Consider the following 16,642-nt stretch of genomic DNA (forward strand, 5'->3'; position numbering starts at 1 on the left):
ACTCCTGTAAGTGTTCAAATGGTTTCATTTGCCATTCTGACTTCAGAAAATGCGTGATTTCATAAAAAAAACCATGAACATGCCAAAATGTCAATTAACAAATCAATAGCATGTGTGTCTACCTCTGGTTGCGATGCAAGCAACACATCTTAGTCTCATGGAATGGACCAGGTGTCGCACAAAGTCCTGTGGGATATCTGTCCATATCTGCTGGAACATGTTTCGAGGTTCATGGAGTGTCTGTGGAACACGTGGCTGACGTCGACGGCGCCGATCCATCTCATCCCACATGTGCTCGATTGGTGAGAGATCAGGGGAGGGGATGACATTCACGTTGTTTTGTTGAAGAGAATCCTGAACAAGTCGAGCATTTTGAGGCCGGGCGTTGTTGAAAGGTAGTGCCTGGGCCATGACGACGCAAAAACGGTTGAACAACAGTGCCGATGATCACGTCGGGTAGCGCTGTCAATTGGGATTTCCCTCTACCACTATCAAATGGGTCCTCTGTCTTGCTGTAATCCAAACCCCCTACCATAACGCTGCCGCCCCTGAACTGATCTTCTTCGATGACACAATGATTGACGTAACGTTCACCTCGACGTCGGTACACTCGAATCCGTCCATCGCTGTGGCTGAGTTGAAAACAGTGAATAGAACTTGTCCCCACTGCCTGGCCGACCAGAGTAGACGCCGTCTGCACCACTGTAGACGTTCTTGACAGTGGTGTCCTGTCAAAATGGGACGTCTGGCGGGTCTTCTGGCGACAATCCCTGCACATCTGAGGCGACGACGTACGGTTTGAGAAGATATTCGTCGAAGGCCAGGGATGCAACTGTTGCTGGCTGGAATCGATTTCGTAGGTGTGTTGTTTGAATCCAGTTGTCTTGTCGATTATTGGTTACACATGGCCTGCCTCTCCGAGGATGGTCTCTGACTGCATTCGTCTGTTGCAAACGTTGCCATAAACACCAAATGGTGTTTCTGTGGACGTTTTTTTTTTAAATTGTCTTGCAACATCACGTTGACTCGATCCTGCTTCAAGTATACCAATGGCTCGCAGACGCTCATTTTCGGACAGGGGTGGCATTTCGTAATGTTGAATAATTGCGTAATTTTGTTGTTTTTCTGAGTGGTTGTTGTCAGCACGATGCTAAACAATGCATATGGAATCCCGTTAACGCACATGTTTTTATACCCATTCTTGGGTAGTGAAATGCATGGGGCTTGCATAAAAGTCAACTTTTGCTTTTCTGTAGCAGCTGCGTTTTTGTGACTTGATTCCATACATGTACTACAATATTGAAAATTAAACTTTACTTGTTTGAAAAATACACTAAAATATTGGCGTCACAGGAACTTTTGTTGTTGAGCATATTACGCTGTTAGATAAAATGTTTGTGAATCAGTTGATCAGGAAATTCATTTACAGTTACATTCGGCAAAACTGGTATTCATTTGATCTTAAATGATTTCCAGGAATTGTTATGAAACAGGTTTTCATGTCAAAATACCCAAATATAAAGAAACATGTGGGTAAAAGAAATCTGATTTCCCAACAAAAAAAACTGTGGGTATAAATTATGCCCATAAGTAAAATACCCAAATAACCAAAAGCTAATCTAGAGTGAGTGAGTGTGGTTTTACGCCGCTTTTGGCAATATTCCAGCAGTATCACGGAGGGGGACACCAGAAATGGGCTTCACAAGCTAATCTAGAGCTCTGGACAATAATTGAATTTCTGATCATGCAACCTAATCAATAATTGCTCAAAGCTTCAACCATTATTCCCTTTCACTGGACTCTCTCAATACTCATTTAACAATGTGCAACACATTGTATACAACTCCACTTTGTATAGGGATACCGTATTCGACGTAATAAGCGCTCTCAAAATTAGAAATAGGGGGCTCTTATTAGAATATTATTTTGGTGAAAAAGAAAAAGAGCATAAATTTCGTGGTTTATGCTGAAATGTTTATAAACGACGGATATATTTTACCAGAATTTAATTGCCCATAATTAAGGGTGCATATAACAAACGTATTATGCGTAAATAACGTAAATAGCCTTGTGTACATTTATCAATCAGAAGGGCTGTTAATTGGGATTGTTCACTAGCCAGTATATTAGCAAATATCGCTGTTGGCGCTTATTAGAGCGGGGCGCTTATTACGTCGAATACGGTATTGTTTTTATCTTTCCATGACACACAAAATGGATCCTCACATGCCAGGTGTATATTTGAAAAGAATGACAAATCTGATTACCCCTATTAAAATCATTTTCCCGAGGCAAGAGAGTTAACTGACTTTAAAAGTCCAGTTCCCACCCTTGCCGAACTAGGCTGGAATTCCTGGGCTCGATCGTAGCGCCACCAGTGGTCATTACAAGTTATGTCCCTTCTAAGCATCTCCTATGGACCATTCAAATTCCACCTCCCGTATCACGTGCATTTGCTTCAAACAAAATGGCGGCGCCCAGTCAAGACAATCTGATCAAAACTCAAGATCTATTGTGATATTGTGATAAAACGGGTCTTACATCGTGAAGTGCATCAAATCACGTGAGCACCTTGATTAAAAACATAAAAAGATTTGTAAAATATCTGTTGACAACAAGTTGGCAGTACATGTGCTTTGCAAATCCTGCAATCGACCGAAATCTGCACGACAGGTTATTACAGTTAACTCGCTTGCCTTGGGAAGATGATCAAAATTTGAGTAGTATATATTTTGTTAACACAACAGTGTTCACATAAGCTTGCAATATCGCAAATATTTTTATGTCTATGTTAAACATTGAAGAGTCCATGTTGTCATAGGTTGCCATTTTTGTATATATAATAATGGACAAGTGCAATATCTTTAATATTCCACATACAGCTTCTCCTGATAATTGGGTTGTGAAGCCTTCACAGTATGAGTGTGAGTGAGATAAAATTCAAAGTTGCATTGGCAATATTTGGCCATACAGTGTCTAGACTGACAGTGCTCTGAAAATAATTATCCTAACGCATAAATTTGCAATTTTCTTTATTTACACATATATACAATATTTACATTTTCACAATAAAATACAGCAACATGTGTAACTCATGGGAACAAAATTGAACAATATTATTTCCATATTTTGTAACTAAGTAAATTCTTAACAAAATAGGACATAAATTAATGTCCAGTTAATCCTACAATTGCATGAGTATGAGCTGTTGTGAATTGCCACAGAAATAAGATGATGTTTATTTTTGTCTGTTTTGTATAGTCATTAAATTATTTTATCATGTTCAACAACATGTTGTTTATTTGTTTATAATGTTTGAATCCATTATAACTGAACAAGCAATGCATGCGATTACAGACACACACATGATAACTAGTTCATAAGTTAACACAGTCATAGTCAACAAGGGAAAACAGAAATAAGATTTTCCACAACACATATCATTGTCACATCATCATCATCATCATCATCATCATCATCATCTTCAATGTCATCATTCAGGGTCATTTTCTGTTCTTGCTTGCTTGGATTTCTTTGACCTTGACCCTTGTTCATCCTGACCTCCAACTGATTCCTTCTTGCGCTTCTTCAAGCCCTTCATCTTGCGAGTCTGCAGTTTATTTATGTCCTGCTTCTGCATGTGGACACGACCAAGCTTGGAACCGAACGCATCGTGTGATATATTCTTCTTTTTCTTGGGCTGAAATCGATGACAGTCATGTTCAACTGTTAAGTCCAATATGCTATTTTGTCTAAGATTAGAAACAATGGAAGGTTCACAAAGACTTGCAAAATGTTGCTATAACTTACAGGTTCATCACAGGATGCCTCGTCAACATAAACCTTCACACAAGTCAATTAATGACTAGAACATTCCCCAGTGTTAATATATGACAAATGTTCACATCAGTCAATGCAGAGAGAGAGAATAATGCCAGCTTTATAGTGATAGTCTACTGAGATACCATGCTGCAGCTTAATATGGATACCCTACACAGCTTATTATGGATACCCTACACAGCTTAATATGGATACCCTACACAGCTTAATATGGATATCCTACACAGCTTAATATGGATACCCTACACAGCTTAATATGGATACCCTACACAGCTTAATATGGATACCCTACACAGCTTAATATGGATATCCTACACAGCTTAATATGGATATCCTACACAGCTTAATATGGATACCCTACACAGCTTATTATGGATACCTCACACAGCTTATTATGGATACCCTACACAGCTTAATATGGATACCCTACACAGCTTAATATGGATACCCTACACAGCTTAATATGGATACCCTACACAGCTTAATATGGATATCCTACACAGCTTATTATGGATACCCTACACAGCTTAATATGGATACCCTACACAGCTTAATATGGATACCCTACACAGCTTAATATGGATACCCTACAAAGCTTAATATGGATACCCTACAAAGCTTAATATGGATACCCTACACAGCTTATTATGGATACCTGACACAGCTTATTATGGATACCCTACACAGCTTAATATGGATACCCTACACAGCTTAATATGGATACCCTACACAGCTAAATATGGATACCCTACACAGCTTAATATGGATACCCTACACAGCTTATTATGGATACCTCACACAGCTTATTATGGATACCCTACACAGCTTAATATGGATACCCTACACAGCTTAAAATGGATACCCTACACAGCTTAATATGGATACCCTACACAGCTTCTTATGGATACCCTACACAGCTTAATATGGATACCCTACACAGACACAGTATACTGACCAGACCTTGTTTTATCCTGTTAAAGCTAAGCAGCAGGCAGGGAAACAATAAGTACCATCTCTTAACCACCGACTTCCGCTCTCCAGGCAAACACTCTACCCACTAGACCACAGAGATGGTTTACCTGACTGTACGTCTTTGAGATCATTCTATGGTGGGTAAACACTTGTACCATGCACCAGCTGTCCTACCTTGGCTGTTCTGGGTACTCTGAGTGCCCTCTTGTAGAGGTCTGGAGATGCCAGGTGACTGCGTCGGAGGCTGAGGTTGAGTGATGGACCCATCTCCTCCAGCTCCACGCGGGGGGTTCGACTCCCAGACTTCTTCAGCAACACTCTAAAGCAATAAATGGATAAATATTGCTTCATGCCACATCAGCAATTTAACAGCTTATTGGGTTGAAAAAAAAAAAATCTTCCCCAGAGACACAAATCTTCCCACCTTTTCCCAACAGACACAAGCCTTCCCATATCCTCCAAACAGACACAAATCTTCCCATATCCTCCAAACAGACACAAATCTTCCCTGAAAAGTCTTCCCATGTTTACCCCTCATACACAAATCTTCCCACCTTTTCCCAACAGACACAAGCCTTCCCATATCCTCCAAACAGGCACAAATCTTCCCTGAAAAGTCTTCCCATGTTTACCCCTCATACACAAATCTTCCCACCTTTTTGCCAACAGACACAAGCCTTCCCATATCCTCCAAACAGACACAAATCTTCCCTGAAAAGTCTTCCCATGTTTACCCCTCATACACAAATCTTCCCACCTTTTTGCCAACAGACACAAGCCTTCCCATATCCTCCAAACAGACACAAATCTTCCCTGAAAAGTCTTCCCATGTTTACCCCTCATACACAAATCTTCCCACCTTTTCCCAACAGACACAAGCCTTCCCATATCCTCCAAACAGACACAAATCTTCCCTGAAAAGTCTTCCATGTTTACCCCTCACACATAAATCTTCCCACATTTTCCCCAACAACACAAATCCTGCCATATCTTCCCCCACTGACAAATCTCCCAGATGACAGATGCCTGCCTCTCTTAACCTACTTATAGTTCCTGATGTAGATCTTCTCGTCTGCCGATGTGACACTAATGATGTGTTCCAGTCCAGCCAGACGCACGTTCTTCACAACAGGACCACGGAAAAAATCTGCAACAATTAAAAATAAAAGAATCGGTTCTCAGGCAATGACTTTTGACAAATTAGTGCGGGACCGGGGGCCATTTTTATATTTTTTTCGCTTGTTTTTAGTATGAAAGCAAATAAAAACAAAACGTGAGGTGGACTTAATGATGATGTGGGCAGTCGGGCTGGCTATCGATACAGATGATAGAGATTGATAAACTAAATATCAATCAATTATCAATAAATATCGAAGAAGTATCTTTGAGCAAATAAAAATCCTAAAGAAATCAACATATTTCACTCCACTGCTGAGTGGTGCCACATTTATTCAGGGATTACTTTGTGGACATTTGAGATGTAACAAAAACAGTTACTTTCCATCTTCAGCATGTTCAGCAATTTAACGATTATGAATATGAAAATTGTGTCATCGATAATACCTTATTTTAACTATTGTGATGAAATATAGTTCAGATTTACCAAAACAGACTTGTTATTGTCAATAATGTTATTTTTCTTCCCATCGATGATAATTCTGATTATTGATCATTTTTGCAAGCCCTAGTGGACAGTGCTTGAGAACCAAGACTATAACTTTTTTTAGCCTTATGGTAGTAGACGTGGAATGGAGTGGAGAGTGTGAGCGAGTGAGTGAGTTGGGTTGAAAAAGACATTGACCAGTGTTTCAGTCAATTAACAGTGTGTCAGCTCAACATGGGAGGAATACCCACAGAAATGCAGGTCTCAGTTGTTTACGGTGAGGTGAGGTGAGGTGAGGTGAAATTGGGTTTAAGATTATTGCACCTATAAAGCCGACCAGTCCTTGTTTTAGCCCCTTAATGCCGAGCGCCAGACAGGGTAACAACAAGTACCATCTTTTAACGTCTTTTGGTATGACGCGGCCGGGGATAGAACCCCAGAACCTTCCGCTCTCTGGGCGGACGCTCTACCACTCGACCACGGAGGTGGTCTCAGTTTTTTACAACTTTGGTGGAAACCATCAGCATTGCTATGGTGCTGGCAGATCAAGAATCATAATCAAGGGGAAGCTCTGCTGTAAAGAGATGATCATAGGATCCTTCACCTCAAAGGGACATAACAAGACGAGTGTGGGGTCCGTGCCACAGTATTTCTGTGGGTATTCCTGGAGTAGACACTGACACTGTAGAGTTCAGCTGAATAAGATTTTTTGTTTTGTTTGTTTGTTGTTTAATGCCACACTCAGCAATATGCCACCTATATGACTGCAGTCTGTACATAAATAAGTCTTGACCAGACAATCCAGTGACTGACATAATGAGCATCGATCAAGGCAATTGGAATACGATGATCAACCAAGTCAGTGAGCCTGACCACCCAATCCTGTTAGTCGCCTTTATGGAAAGCATAGGTGCCTTTTACAGCAAAAATGGGTTCCTGAAGATCTAGTCTACCCCTAATCTTCACAGGTCACCTGACATCAGTGACCATTTACAAATAGAATGTGCTGCTGGCCCCTTCCCCGCCCCAGCATCCCCACAGAGTGTCCCACCATACCTATCATCAGGTTCTTCATCCTCCTGTACTCGTCATCATTGTCAAACAGCTCCCCCGCAAACAGCAAACACGGCTTGCACCCAAGCGAGCTCTTGGCACTCTGAACAAACCAACACCAGCATCAATGTCTTATTGACAGGGAGGTATACACCTACTATACATATGGATGTGATTCTTGGCACTCTGAACACACCAACACCAGCATCAATGTCTTATGGACAGGGAGTCATACACCTAGTATACATTTGGATGTGATTCATGGCACTCTGAACACACCAACACCAGCATCAATGTCTTATGGACAGGGAGGTATACACCTACTATACATATGGATGTGATTCATGGCACTCTGAACATACCAACACCAGCATCAATGTCTTATTGACAGGGAGGTATACACCTACTATACATATAGATGCGAGCTCTTGGCACTCTGAACACACCAACACCAGCATCAATGTCTTATTGACAGGGAGGTATACACCTACTATACCTATGGATGTGATTCATGGCACTCTGAACACACCAACACCAGCATCAATGTCTTATTGACAGGGAGGTATACACCTACTATACCTATGGATGTGATTCATGGCACTCTGAACACACCAACACCAGCATCAATGTCTTATTGACAGGGAGGTATACACCTACTATACATATAGATGCGATTCTTGGCACTCTGAACACACCAACACCAGCATCAATGTCTAATGGACAGGGAGGTATACACCTACTATATATATGGATGCGATTCTTGGCACTCTGAACACACCAACACCAGCATCAATGTCTAATGGACAGGGAGGTATACACCTACTATACATATGGATGCGATTCTTGGCACTCTGAACACACCAACACCAGCATCAATGTCTTATGGACAGGGAGATATACACCTACTATACATATAGATGCGATTCTTGGCACTCTGAACACACCAACACCAGCATCAATGTCTTATTGACAGGGAGATATACACCTACTATACATATAGATGCGATTCTTGGCACTCGGAACACACCAACAACAGCATCAATGTCTTATTGACAGGGAGATATACACCTACTATACATATAGATGCGATTCTTGGCACTCGGAACACACCAACAACAGCATCAATGTCTTATTGACAGGGAGATATACACCTACTATACATATGGATGTGATCTGTGGGACACTTCCTTGTTTATTTCATGATATGTACAAGCAACAGACCGCCATCATATAGCTGGAATATTGCTGTGAGCGGCAACCAACAACCAACCTACAAAGCTTACACAAGGCTGTCCATGTTTTCAGGCGTAACCATGGTAAAAAGCCAATTGTCATCAGCTAGATATACGCCTGTCTCTTTTGTTCTTCACTGATTTTTTTGTTTCTAACTGGTTTTACAGATTCCTCCAACCCAATAATAATTAAAATTCGGAGAGAGAAATCTAAAAGGTACTATAAATTTATTCGGCCGAACGCGTTCACACAAAATGTATATTCAGTTGTATGCTTAATTAACACTGATTCCTTGGCAAATATACAGGTATTTCATATTTCCAACCTACCAACCAGGAATTTTCAGAAAAAACATTTGTAAATCATGCAATACAAAGGCGAATATGACTTACATTAAACTCGAACATGGACTTGAACTTGTCCACTCCCAGCTCCACCATGTCCAGAACGTGGTGGTCGTACATCCGGCCTGAAACACAACATCCTCGCTACCTGTACACAACACTCTGGGGAAGTATTCATATTTATTCACTTGAATGTTTAACTGTATTTGATCTGGGGATGCCATGATAGGGGGCAAAAAGATAGTAGTTTGGCAACGTAGGGGGGCGATTGTTTGTTTGTTGTTTAACGCAGCACTCAGCTATATTCCAGCTATATGACGGCGGTCTGTAAATAATCAAGTGTGGACCAGACAATCCAGTGATTGAGGTCATGAACATCGATCCACGCAATTGGGATATGATGACATGTATCAACCAAGTAAGCGGGCCCGACCACCCGGTCCCATGAGTCGCCTCTTATGACAAGCCTTTTACATAGTCGCCTTTTATGGCAAGCATGGGTTGCTGAAGATCTAATCTACCCCCCAGGATCTTAGGGAGGTGACTGACAGGGTGAGGACACTACGGGTGGACAAAGGGGGGGGGGGGACAACTGGACAGAGTTGGTCAAGAATGAGGGTACCATGTCAGGACAGGGGATATGCTAATAGGGTTTTTGTTTGTTGTTTAATTCAGCAATTTCCCAGCCATAATCGAGTTTGGACCAGATAATCCAGCGATGGATATTGTGACAATGATCCATGTTGTCGGGAAACATGACATGCAATAACCATGTCACCAAACCTGACCACCCAATCGATTTGTGTGCCTCTTACAACCAGTATAGGTTGCCGGGGACCTATTCTAACCCGGAATCCCCCATTGGGCAGATGTTTTATAATTCTGATGTTATGTGGTCATGACATTATCTGGGATACCATGATGCTAGGATGGAGATGCAATAAGGGCATGGATGTAATGTGACAAGTATCTTCCCTTCATCCCACCCCGTCCATCAGATCCACCTACCCATCACCAAGTTGTCCGGCCTCTTCTTGGAGTGAGAGCCAAACAAAAACAGTGAGTTGTCACTCTTGTCTGAGAAGAACTCCTGAGAATAACAAAATTAATTATTGAAATATATGACCACTCGACAGAGACAAAATTGCATTGCATAAAATATATTGGTCATATTTGCCATGTTTAGTGAGGTGAGGTGAAATGCGGTTAAACATACCAAAAGACGTTAGAAGATGGTACTTGTTGTTACCCTGTCTGGCGCTCAGCATTAAGGGATTAAAACAATGACTGGTCAGTATACTGTGTCTGAGTGGCATACTCATATTATACTGCTGCATGGTATCTCAATGGGCTAACACTATAAATCAGCATCAGTCCGGACTAATACAAGCAGCCACACACACGTGCATGCTAGTCGCTATATAAATGTGATAATCTTGGACACAACGTTAAACCCCATTTCACCTCACCTAAATATGTAGTACATGAAGACTCCCAATTTGGGCAGTGTGACAGAAGGGAATGTAGTCTGTTTTTCGAAGACATACCAGCAAACGTCCTCTCCTGTAATGTCCCTCTTTACATCAGTATTGTCAGACTAGTTATTGTGACAAAAGCAGACTCGGTTAATTAATGCGGGTTATTCAAACATGATAAACATTATCAGGCACTTATGGCAAAACTGCACCTGACAACAGTCACACTCACCAAAGATGTTTGGTCTTCAAACGGACGTGTGACATTCTTCCTGAAAAAGAAGGGACAGTGAGTCCACATTCATGTTCCCAGTTAAGTCAGTATTCAGTCATATTCCTATTGTGAAAATGTGATAACCAATACTTTAAATTATTTTTCTGCACTTCTTCTTAAAGCGTAAAATATAACATGTTGTTTTTTATTTGACATTGTTCGATACACACACACACACACACACACACACACACACACACACACACACACACACACACACACACACACACACACACACACACACACAAACACACACACAAACACACACACACACACACAATAGTGTGGTAGAAGCATTTTCATGGGAAGAAAGCCAAGAAGTGAGTTGGAGGGTGTACGAGTGAATGAGACAGGATCCCCCACCAAATATGCCAACAACACAACTCTGCCATTAACAACATTCATACATATCAGAATAACAAATACCTTTTGAAAGAAACAGCATGGGGTTTCTTCAGCATATGCTGAAATGAAAAGTAAAAAAATACTGTCATGACCCTTGGACAAATCCAACCCACACACCCAGGTGTATGTTTCTGCAGTGTTATTGATACATGTTCCAGCAATAAAGGTGGGAACAGAGACGCAAGAATGCACTTTATTTTTTAAAGGTAAGCCGCTCCATTCATGTCTTATATTGCTTAGTTTAATTATGAATTTTTTCATGAGCACATCTAGTATTTTACATGTTTGATATAATTTGAGATTGGCCACCTTAATCCAAACTTACCAGTTCCTTTAACACTTGTGTGACAGTCATGCTGGTATTACCTCCCTTGATGAACATGGTTGTCTTAACATCTTCAAATATCTTCCCCTCCTTCTTTTCCAAAGCACGTTTTCCTCTCTGAGTCTTTGCTTTTCTGAAATCATGATATTACAACTGGTTTAAAAAATTTCAAGTCTTTCATTTCTGAAATCCATAAAAGTAATGACAGAAAAGGATCAGACACCATTAGAACAGCATTAGATCTAAATAGACCTGGCGACATGGTACCAGATTTCATTGACGAAAAAAGGCAACATACACATGATAAATAGAAAGAATGTATGAAGTTTTACCATTAGTTATATCATTGGGCTATTGGCCAAAAAATTGTTATGGTGATGGTCATATGTTGTTTAAAAAAAAAAATGATATACCCTTCTTAGGCTTTAATATTTATTACTACAGTGTGCAAACATAGCATGAAAATACAGCACCTCGTGAAAACATTTATGCCCAAATCCCTATTCCCCAACCTTGTTGTGTGTTATCTTGGTGACATTTTGACACAGTGTCAATATTGCTTTCTAAACTGCCAAAAGCTTCATATTCTACTAAGCAGTTCATAGAAAAGGACTAAAATATACATTATTACTTGACGTTGACCTGTCAAATCAATCCCCCTTAAAAAGCTTCCGCCGAAACTAATGCCTTGAACAAAGTATTTAGAATTTATTTATGTAATACTTAAATATGATGTGGATCAAGCAAAATTTAGAAACAATTAAATTTAGGTTTAGGGGAAGAAATTCGAAGCAGGGCTTACGGGCGGAAATTATTCCATATATTCTATATATCCATAGCTCCAAATATCCTTCAGTGTTATTTATATGTCGGACAGAAAGGATTTAACATTTCAGGGATGCAGTACTCGTATGTACCGTGGATTCGATAACCAGCTTGATAAATAAGTTGCTCAACCTAATTTTGAAGATTTAACCATCAAAATAAATGAAAAACAAGTTAATATTTCATAACCATTCACCACATCATATTCACAGAAACATCACATACACAATTCGTTGGATGACCATCTTTATCACTTCTGTATGTGCTTGTAATCCCTATATCGCTGGCAGCACTGCAAAACACGTGTTGTCGTATTTATAACCGGAAATAGAAATAATAGCGTCTCTGGATTAGAAGATTTGTGAAAGGGAGACAACTCGCGTAAGAAAATGAAAGTAGGTCATCCCGCGAATTTTAAAGGTATTACTACCGTCAATAACACAGTTACGAGCCTGGATCTACATTTTTCCGGATTCACCTTGTAAACACTGTTGCAAATGTTGTTTTGTCGCTCTTATTCTGTTTTATTTATAAATATAAACTGACAAAAAACATGATGACTCCCATAAGCTAAGACATTTATAATCTATTAGCTATCAAAAATATTTCTTTAATGCTTGAATATTGAAGATTGTACTGTCAACGGTACGAAAAACTATTATTTATATATTGTAATTATCAGTTCGTATCAATTTGTTTATTTTTTCAACAAGAAAAGACAGTTTCACTTATTGTTTGACTTCTTGCAGGTGAAAAAGTCAACGCGACAAAACCGAAAAAAACCCAAATTAAAACAAATTAAATGATGGTTAAATCAGAAATTCAAACTCTATGTAAAATTGATAACATTCATATTATTTTGAATAAGTTAATTGTATTATTTTGCAGAGAACCGATTAAACAAAATCTACTGACATAATATTTCAAGGGCCTGAATGCTCATTTGTAGTGTTTGGCTGTTTGTGGTTTTTCTTTTACGTTTTTGAGACATGAATGCATATACGTTTTTGATGAAACATATGACATCATATTGTCTATGGCCTAATAAAACAATTAGTCGGTTTGTAAAAAAACACAACAAAATAGATTGGCCTGACTTTATGATGATTATGGTGGGCAGGATATTTTTTATGAGATGTTCCGAAAGGGCGGATTTCTTGTCAGATGTTTCAACAGAGGTCTTGTGTTCTTGTGTTCTGGTGGGTATGGGACGTGAAGTCTCTCCAATGTATTTGTGTCCACAGTTGCATTAGACCTCATACACAGTTGCATTAGACCTCATACACAGTTGCATTAGACCTCATACAAAGTTGCATTGGACCTCATACACAGTTGCATTAGACCTCATACAAACCAAGGGTTTGAGAGGTGGACTGGCTGGGACCTTTACCGTTAGCCTGTCAGGTGTTTATAAGTGTCTTGTCGGAGATGAGTGAGTGAGTGAGTATGGTTTTACGCCGCTTTCAGCAATATTCCTGCAATATCATGGCGTGGGACACCAGAAATGGCTTCACACATTGTACCCATGTCGGGAATCGAACCCAGGTCTTCAGCGTGACGAGCGAACGCTTTAACCATTAGCCTACCCGACCGCCCCTTGTCGGAGATGAATGTCACATCTATGTTGGCTGTTTATGTGCGAAATCTGCTGATCTGGTTACTGGTAGGGCCTTGGTATGGGATGCTGACAAGGATGGGTGATGGAGCTTAGGGCTGGGACAGGTAACTCGGGTACCCGGGTCGGGTGGGTACTGAGTAGGACCCGGGTACCAACAGGACTACCCGGAACCGTTGTTATTGTTTAATGACAAAAAATATCTAGAACTCTATGGTTACACTAAAGTCACTAATGTTCGCATTTCTTTCTGACTATGCACCCATTCCTTCCGATTTTTCATATGGTTGAATAAAGATATGACTTAATTCAACTTCAGTGTATGAATGTCCGGATTGTTTAAATACTATCTAAATACGCTTTACCAGGGCTATGCTAAAAATGTTCCAAATCGGACATTTTGAGACATCCCCTGAGACCAACAGTGGGTACCCGGGTAGGGTCGGGTAATAGGGTGGTGGGTGCCCGGATAGTAAATTTGGACTCGTCCCGGCCATAATGGAGCTGGTTTGGACTTGGAAACGGGATAATTTTTGCTGGTTTTCCTCGGTTTCACGAATGTTTTTCTCTACCATTGAGAATGATGAATGTGTGTTTAAGGTGCTGGATTTCTTGCCTGAGAATGTCTGGATATTTAAGATGGCCATGTCTCGTCGGGTGAGAGCTGCAATGGCTTGTTTGATCTGTGGTTGGTGGTTGGACATGTAGTGAATGAGATGGTCCGTGTGAGTGGGTTGACGGTAGACCGCAGTGTGGATGTGGTCATGACTGTTGTCGAGCTGTACATCCAGGAAGTGTAACTGGTGGTGGTTTCTGTCTCCACGGTGAACGTGATTCTTTGGTGAATAATGCTGAGGTGATCCAATAGGGCTTCAGGGTCCTGGTCGGTGTCTGGGATGGTGAATGTGTCATCTACTGTCGGTACCAGCCTGTAGGTTGGAAGGGGAGGCAGCGTCTTCAAAATTAGTCATGGAAATTTCTGTAATGAGCGGGGACGAATGGAACCCATTGGGTAGCAATGTGTCTGCTGACAGATCTTGCCATTCTCTGTGAGGTGAGGTGAGGTGAAATTGGGTTTAACGTCGCGTCCAAGATTATTGCACTTATATAGCGACGTGCATGCACGTGTGTGTGTGTGTGGCTGCTTGTACTAGTCCGGACTGATGCCGATTTATAGTGCTAGCTCACTGAGATACCATGCCGCAGTTTAACATGAATACCCCACTCAGACACAGTATACTGACTCCGAGCCGACCAGTCCTTATTTAGCCCCTTAATGCCGAGCGCCAGACAGGGTAACAACAAGTACCATCTTTTAACGTCTGTTGGTATGACGCGGCCGGGGATCGAACCCCGGACCTTCCGCTCTCCGGGCAGACGCTCTACCACAAGACCACGGAGGCAGACCCATTCTCTGTGAAGTATGAGGAGGTGAAACGGGAGGCGGTTAACTGTATGAAGCTGTTGATGGAGAGTGATGTGACTACCGGTCAATGCGGGTCTGTAACTTTCTGTAAGAGGCGACTAACGGGATCGGGTAGTCAGACTCGCTGTTGATGCATGTCATCGATCCTATTTGCGTGGATCGATGCTCATTATGTCAAACAATGGATTGTCTGGTCCAGACTCGATTATCTACGGACCGCCGTCATATGGCTCTAATATTGCCGAGTGCGGCCTTAAACAACAAACAAACTGTATTTTCTGTGTAGGATTTGGAGGGCTTCTTGCAGAGGTATGTTGATGAAGAGTCTACTACATCGTAGCTGACCATGCAAAATGTGAGCTCAGCTTCTTTCACTTTGACAATGGTGCTGGAGTCGCTGATGTAGGAGTGAGTGATTCCAGCAATAGCACGGCGGGGGACACCAATAATAGGCTTCACACATTGTACCGCTTATATAGGACTTTCCTTCTTGTCCTAATGGTCTTGGACCGCCTCCGTGGTCTAGTGGTAGAGCGTCTGCCTGGAGAGCGGAGGGTCCGGGGTTCGATCCCCGGCTGCGTCATACCAAAAGACGTTAAAAGATGGTATTTGTTGTTACCCTGTCTGGCGCTCGGCATTAAGGTCTAAAACAAGGATTGGTCGGCTCGGAGTCAGCATACTGTGTCTGAGTGGGGTATTCATGTTAAACTGCGGCATGGTGTCTCAGTGAGCTAGCACTATAAATCGGCATCAGTCCGGACTAGTACAAGCAGCCACACAAACACACACGTACATGCACGTCGCTATATAAGTGCAATAATCTTGGACGCGACGTTAAACCCCATTTCACCTCACCTCACCTTAGTAGCTTGGGGAGGTGCTAGTTTGTGTTGTAAAAGACTGAGCTTCTGGAGCATACACACATTCTGACTTTGACTGAATCTTTGTGAATTTTGACAGTGGTACTTGGGTAAGGTGCCTGCGAGTTAATATTGTTCAGCGAATACTGTGTCGTGTATCCCACCCAGTTCACCCCAAACCCTGGGGATGCATAAGATGTCACATCTTCCCGAGGCAAGAGAGTTAACTGACTTCCAGTTTCCACCCTTGCCGAACTAGGCTGGAATTCCCGGGCTCGATCGTAGTTACGAGTTATGTCCTTTCTATGCCTCTCCTATTGACCAATCAGATTCAACCTCTCGTATCACTTGCATTTGCTTCAAACAATACAGTGACGCCCAGTCAAGACGAT

General features: G+C 41.3%; 1 protein-coding gene across 1 annotated transcript; it reads right to left on the bottom strand.

Annotated features, from left to right (window-relative positions):
* Positions 1–2,843: 2,843 nt before the first annotated feature.
* LOC124138225 (ribosome production factor 2 homolog) lies at positions 2,844–12,665 on the bottom strand. Its single transcript, XM_048384371.1, has 10 exons — positions 12,575–12,665; positions 11,525–11,657; positions 11,221–11,258; positions 10,753–10,792; positions 10,054–10,135; positions 9,094–9,170; positions 7,472–7,571; positions 5,857–5,959; positions 4,987–5,131; positions 2,844–3,700 (listed from the first exon to the last, which is right to left on the bottom strand). Exons 1-10 carry the CDS (start codon positions 12,592–12,594, stop codon positions 3,494–3,496), a joined length of 945 nt encoding a protein of 314 aa, XP_048240328.1. The 5' UTR covers positions 12,595–12,665; the 3' UTR covers positions 2,844–3,493.
* Between the last annotated feature and the right edge of the window lie 3,977 nt (positions 12,666–16,642).

This window comes from Haliotis rufescens, unplaced genomic scaffold, assembly GCF_023055435.1.
Source record: "Haliotis rufescens isolate VD_foot unplaced genomic scaffold, xgHalRufe1.0.p SCAF_5, whole genome shotgun sequence".
NCBI lineage: Eukaryota > Metazoa > Mollusca > Gastropoda > Lepetellida > Haliotidae > Haliotis > Haliotis rufescens.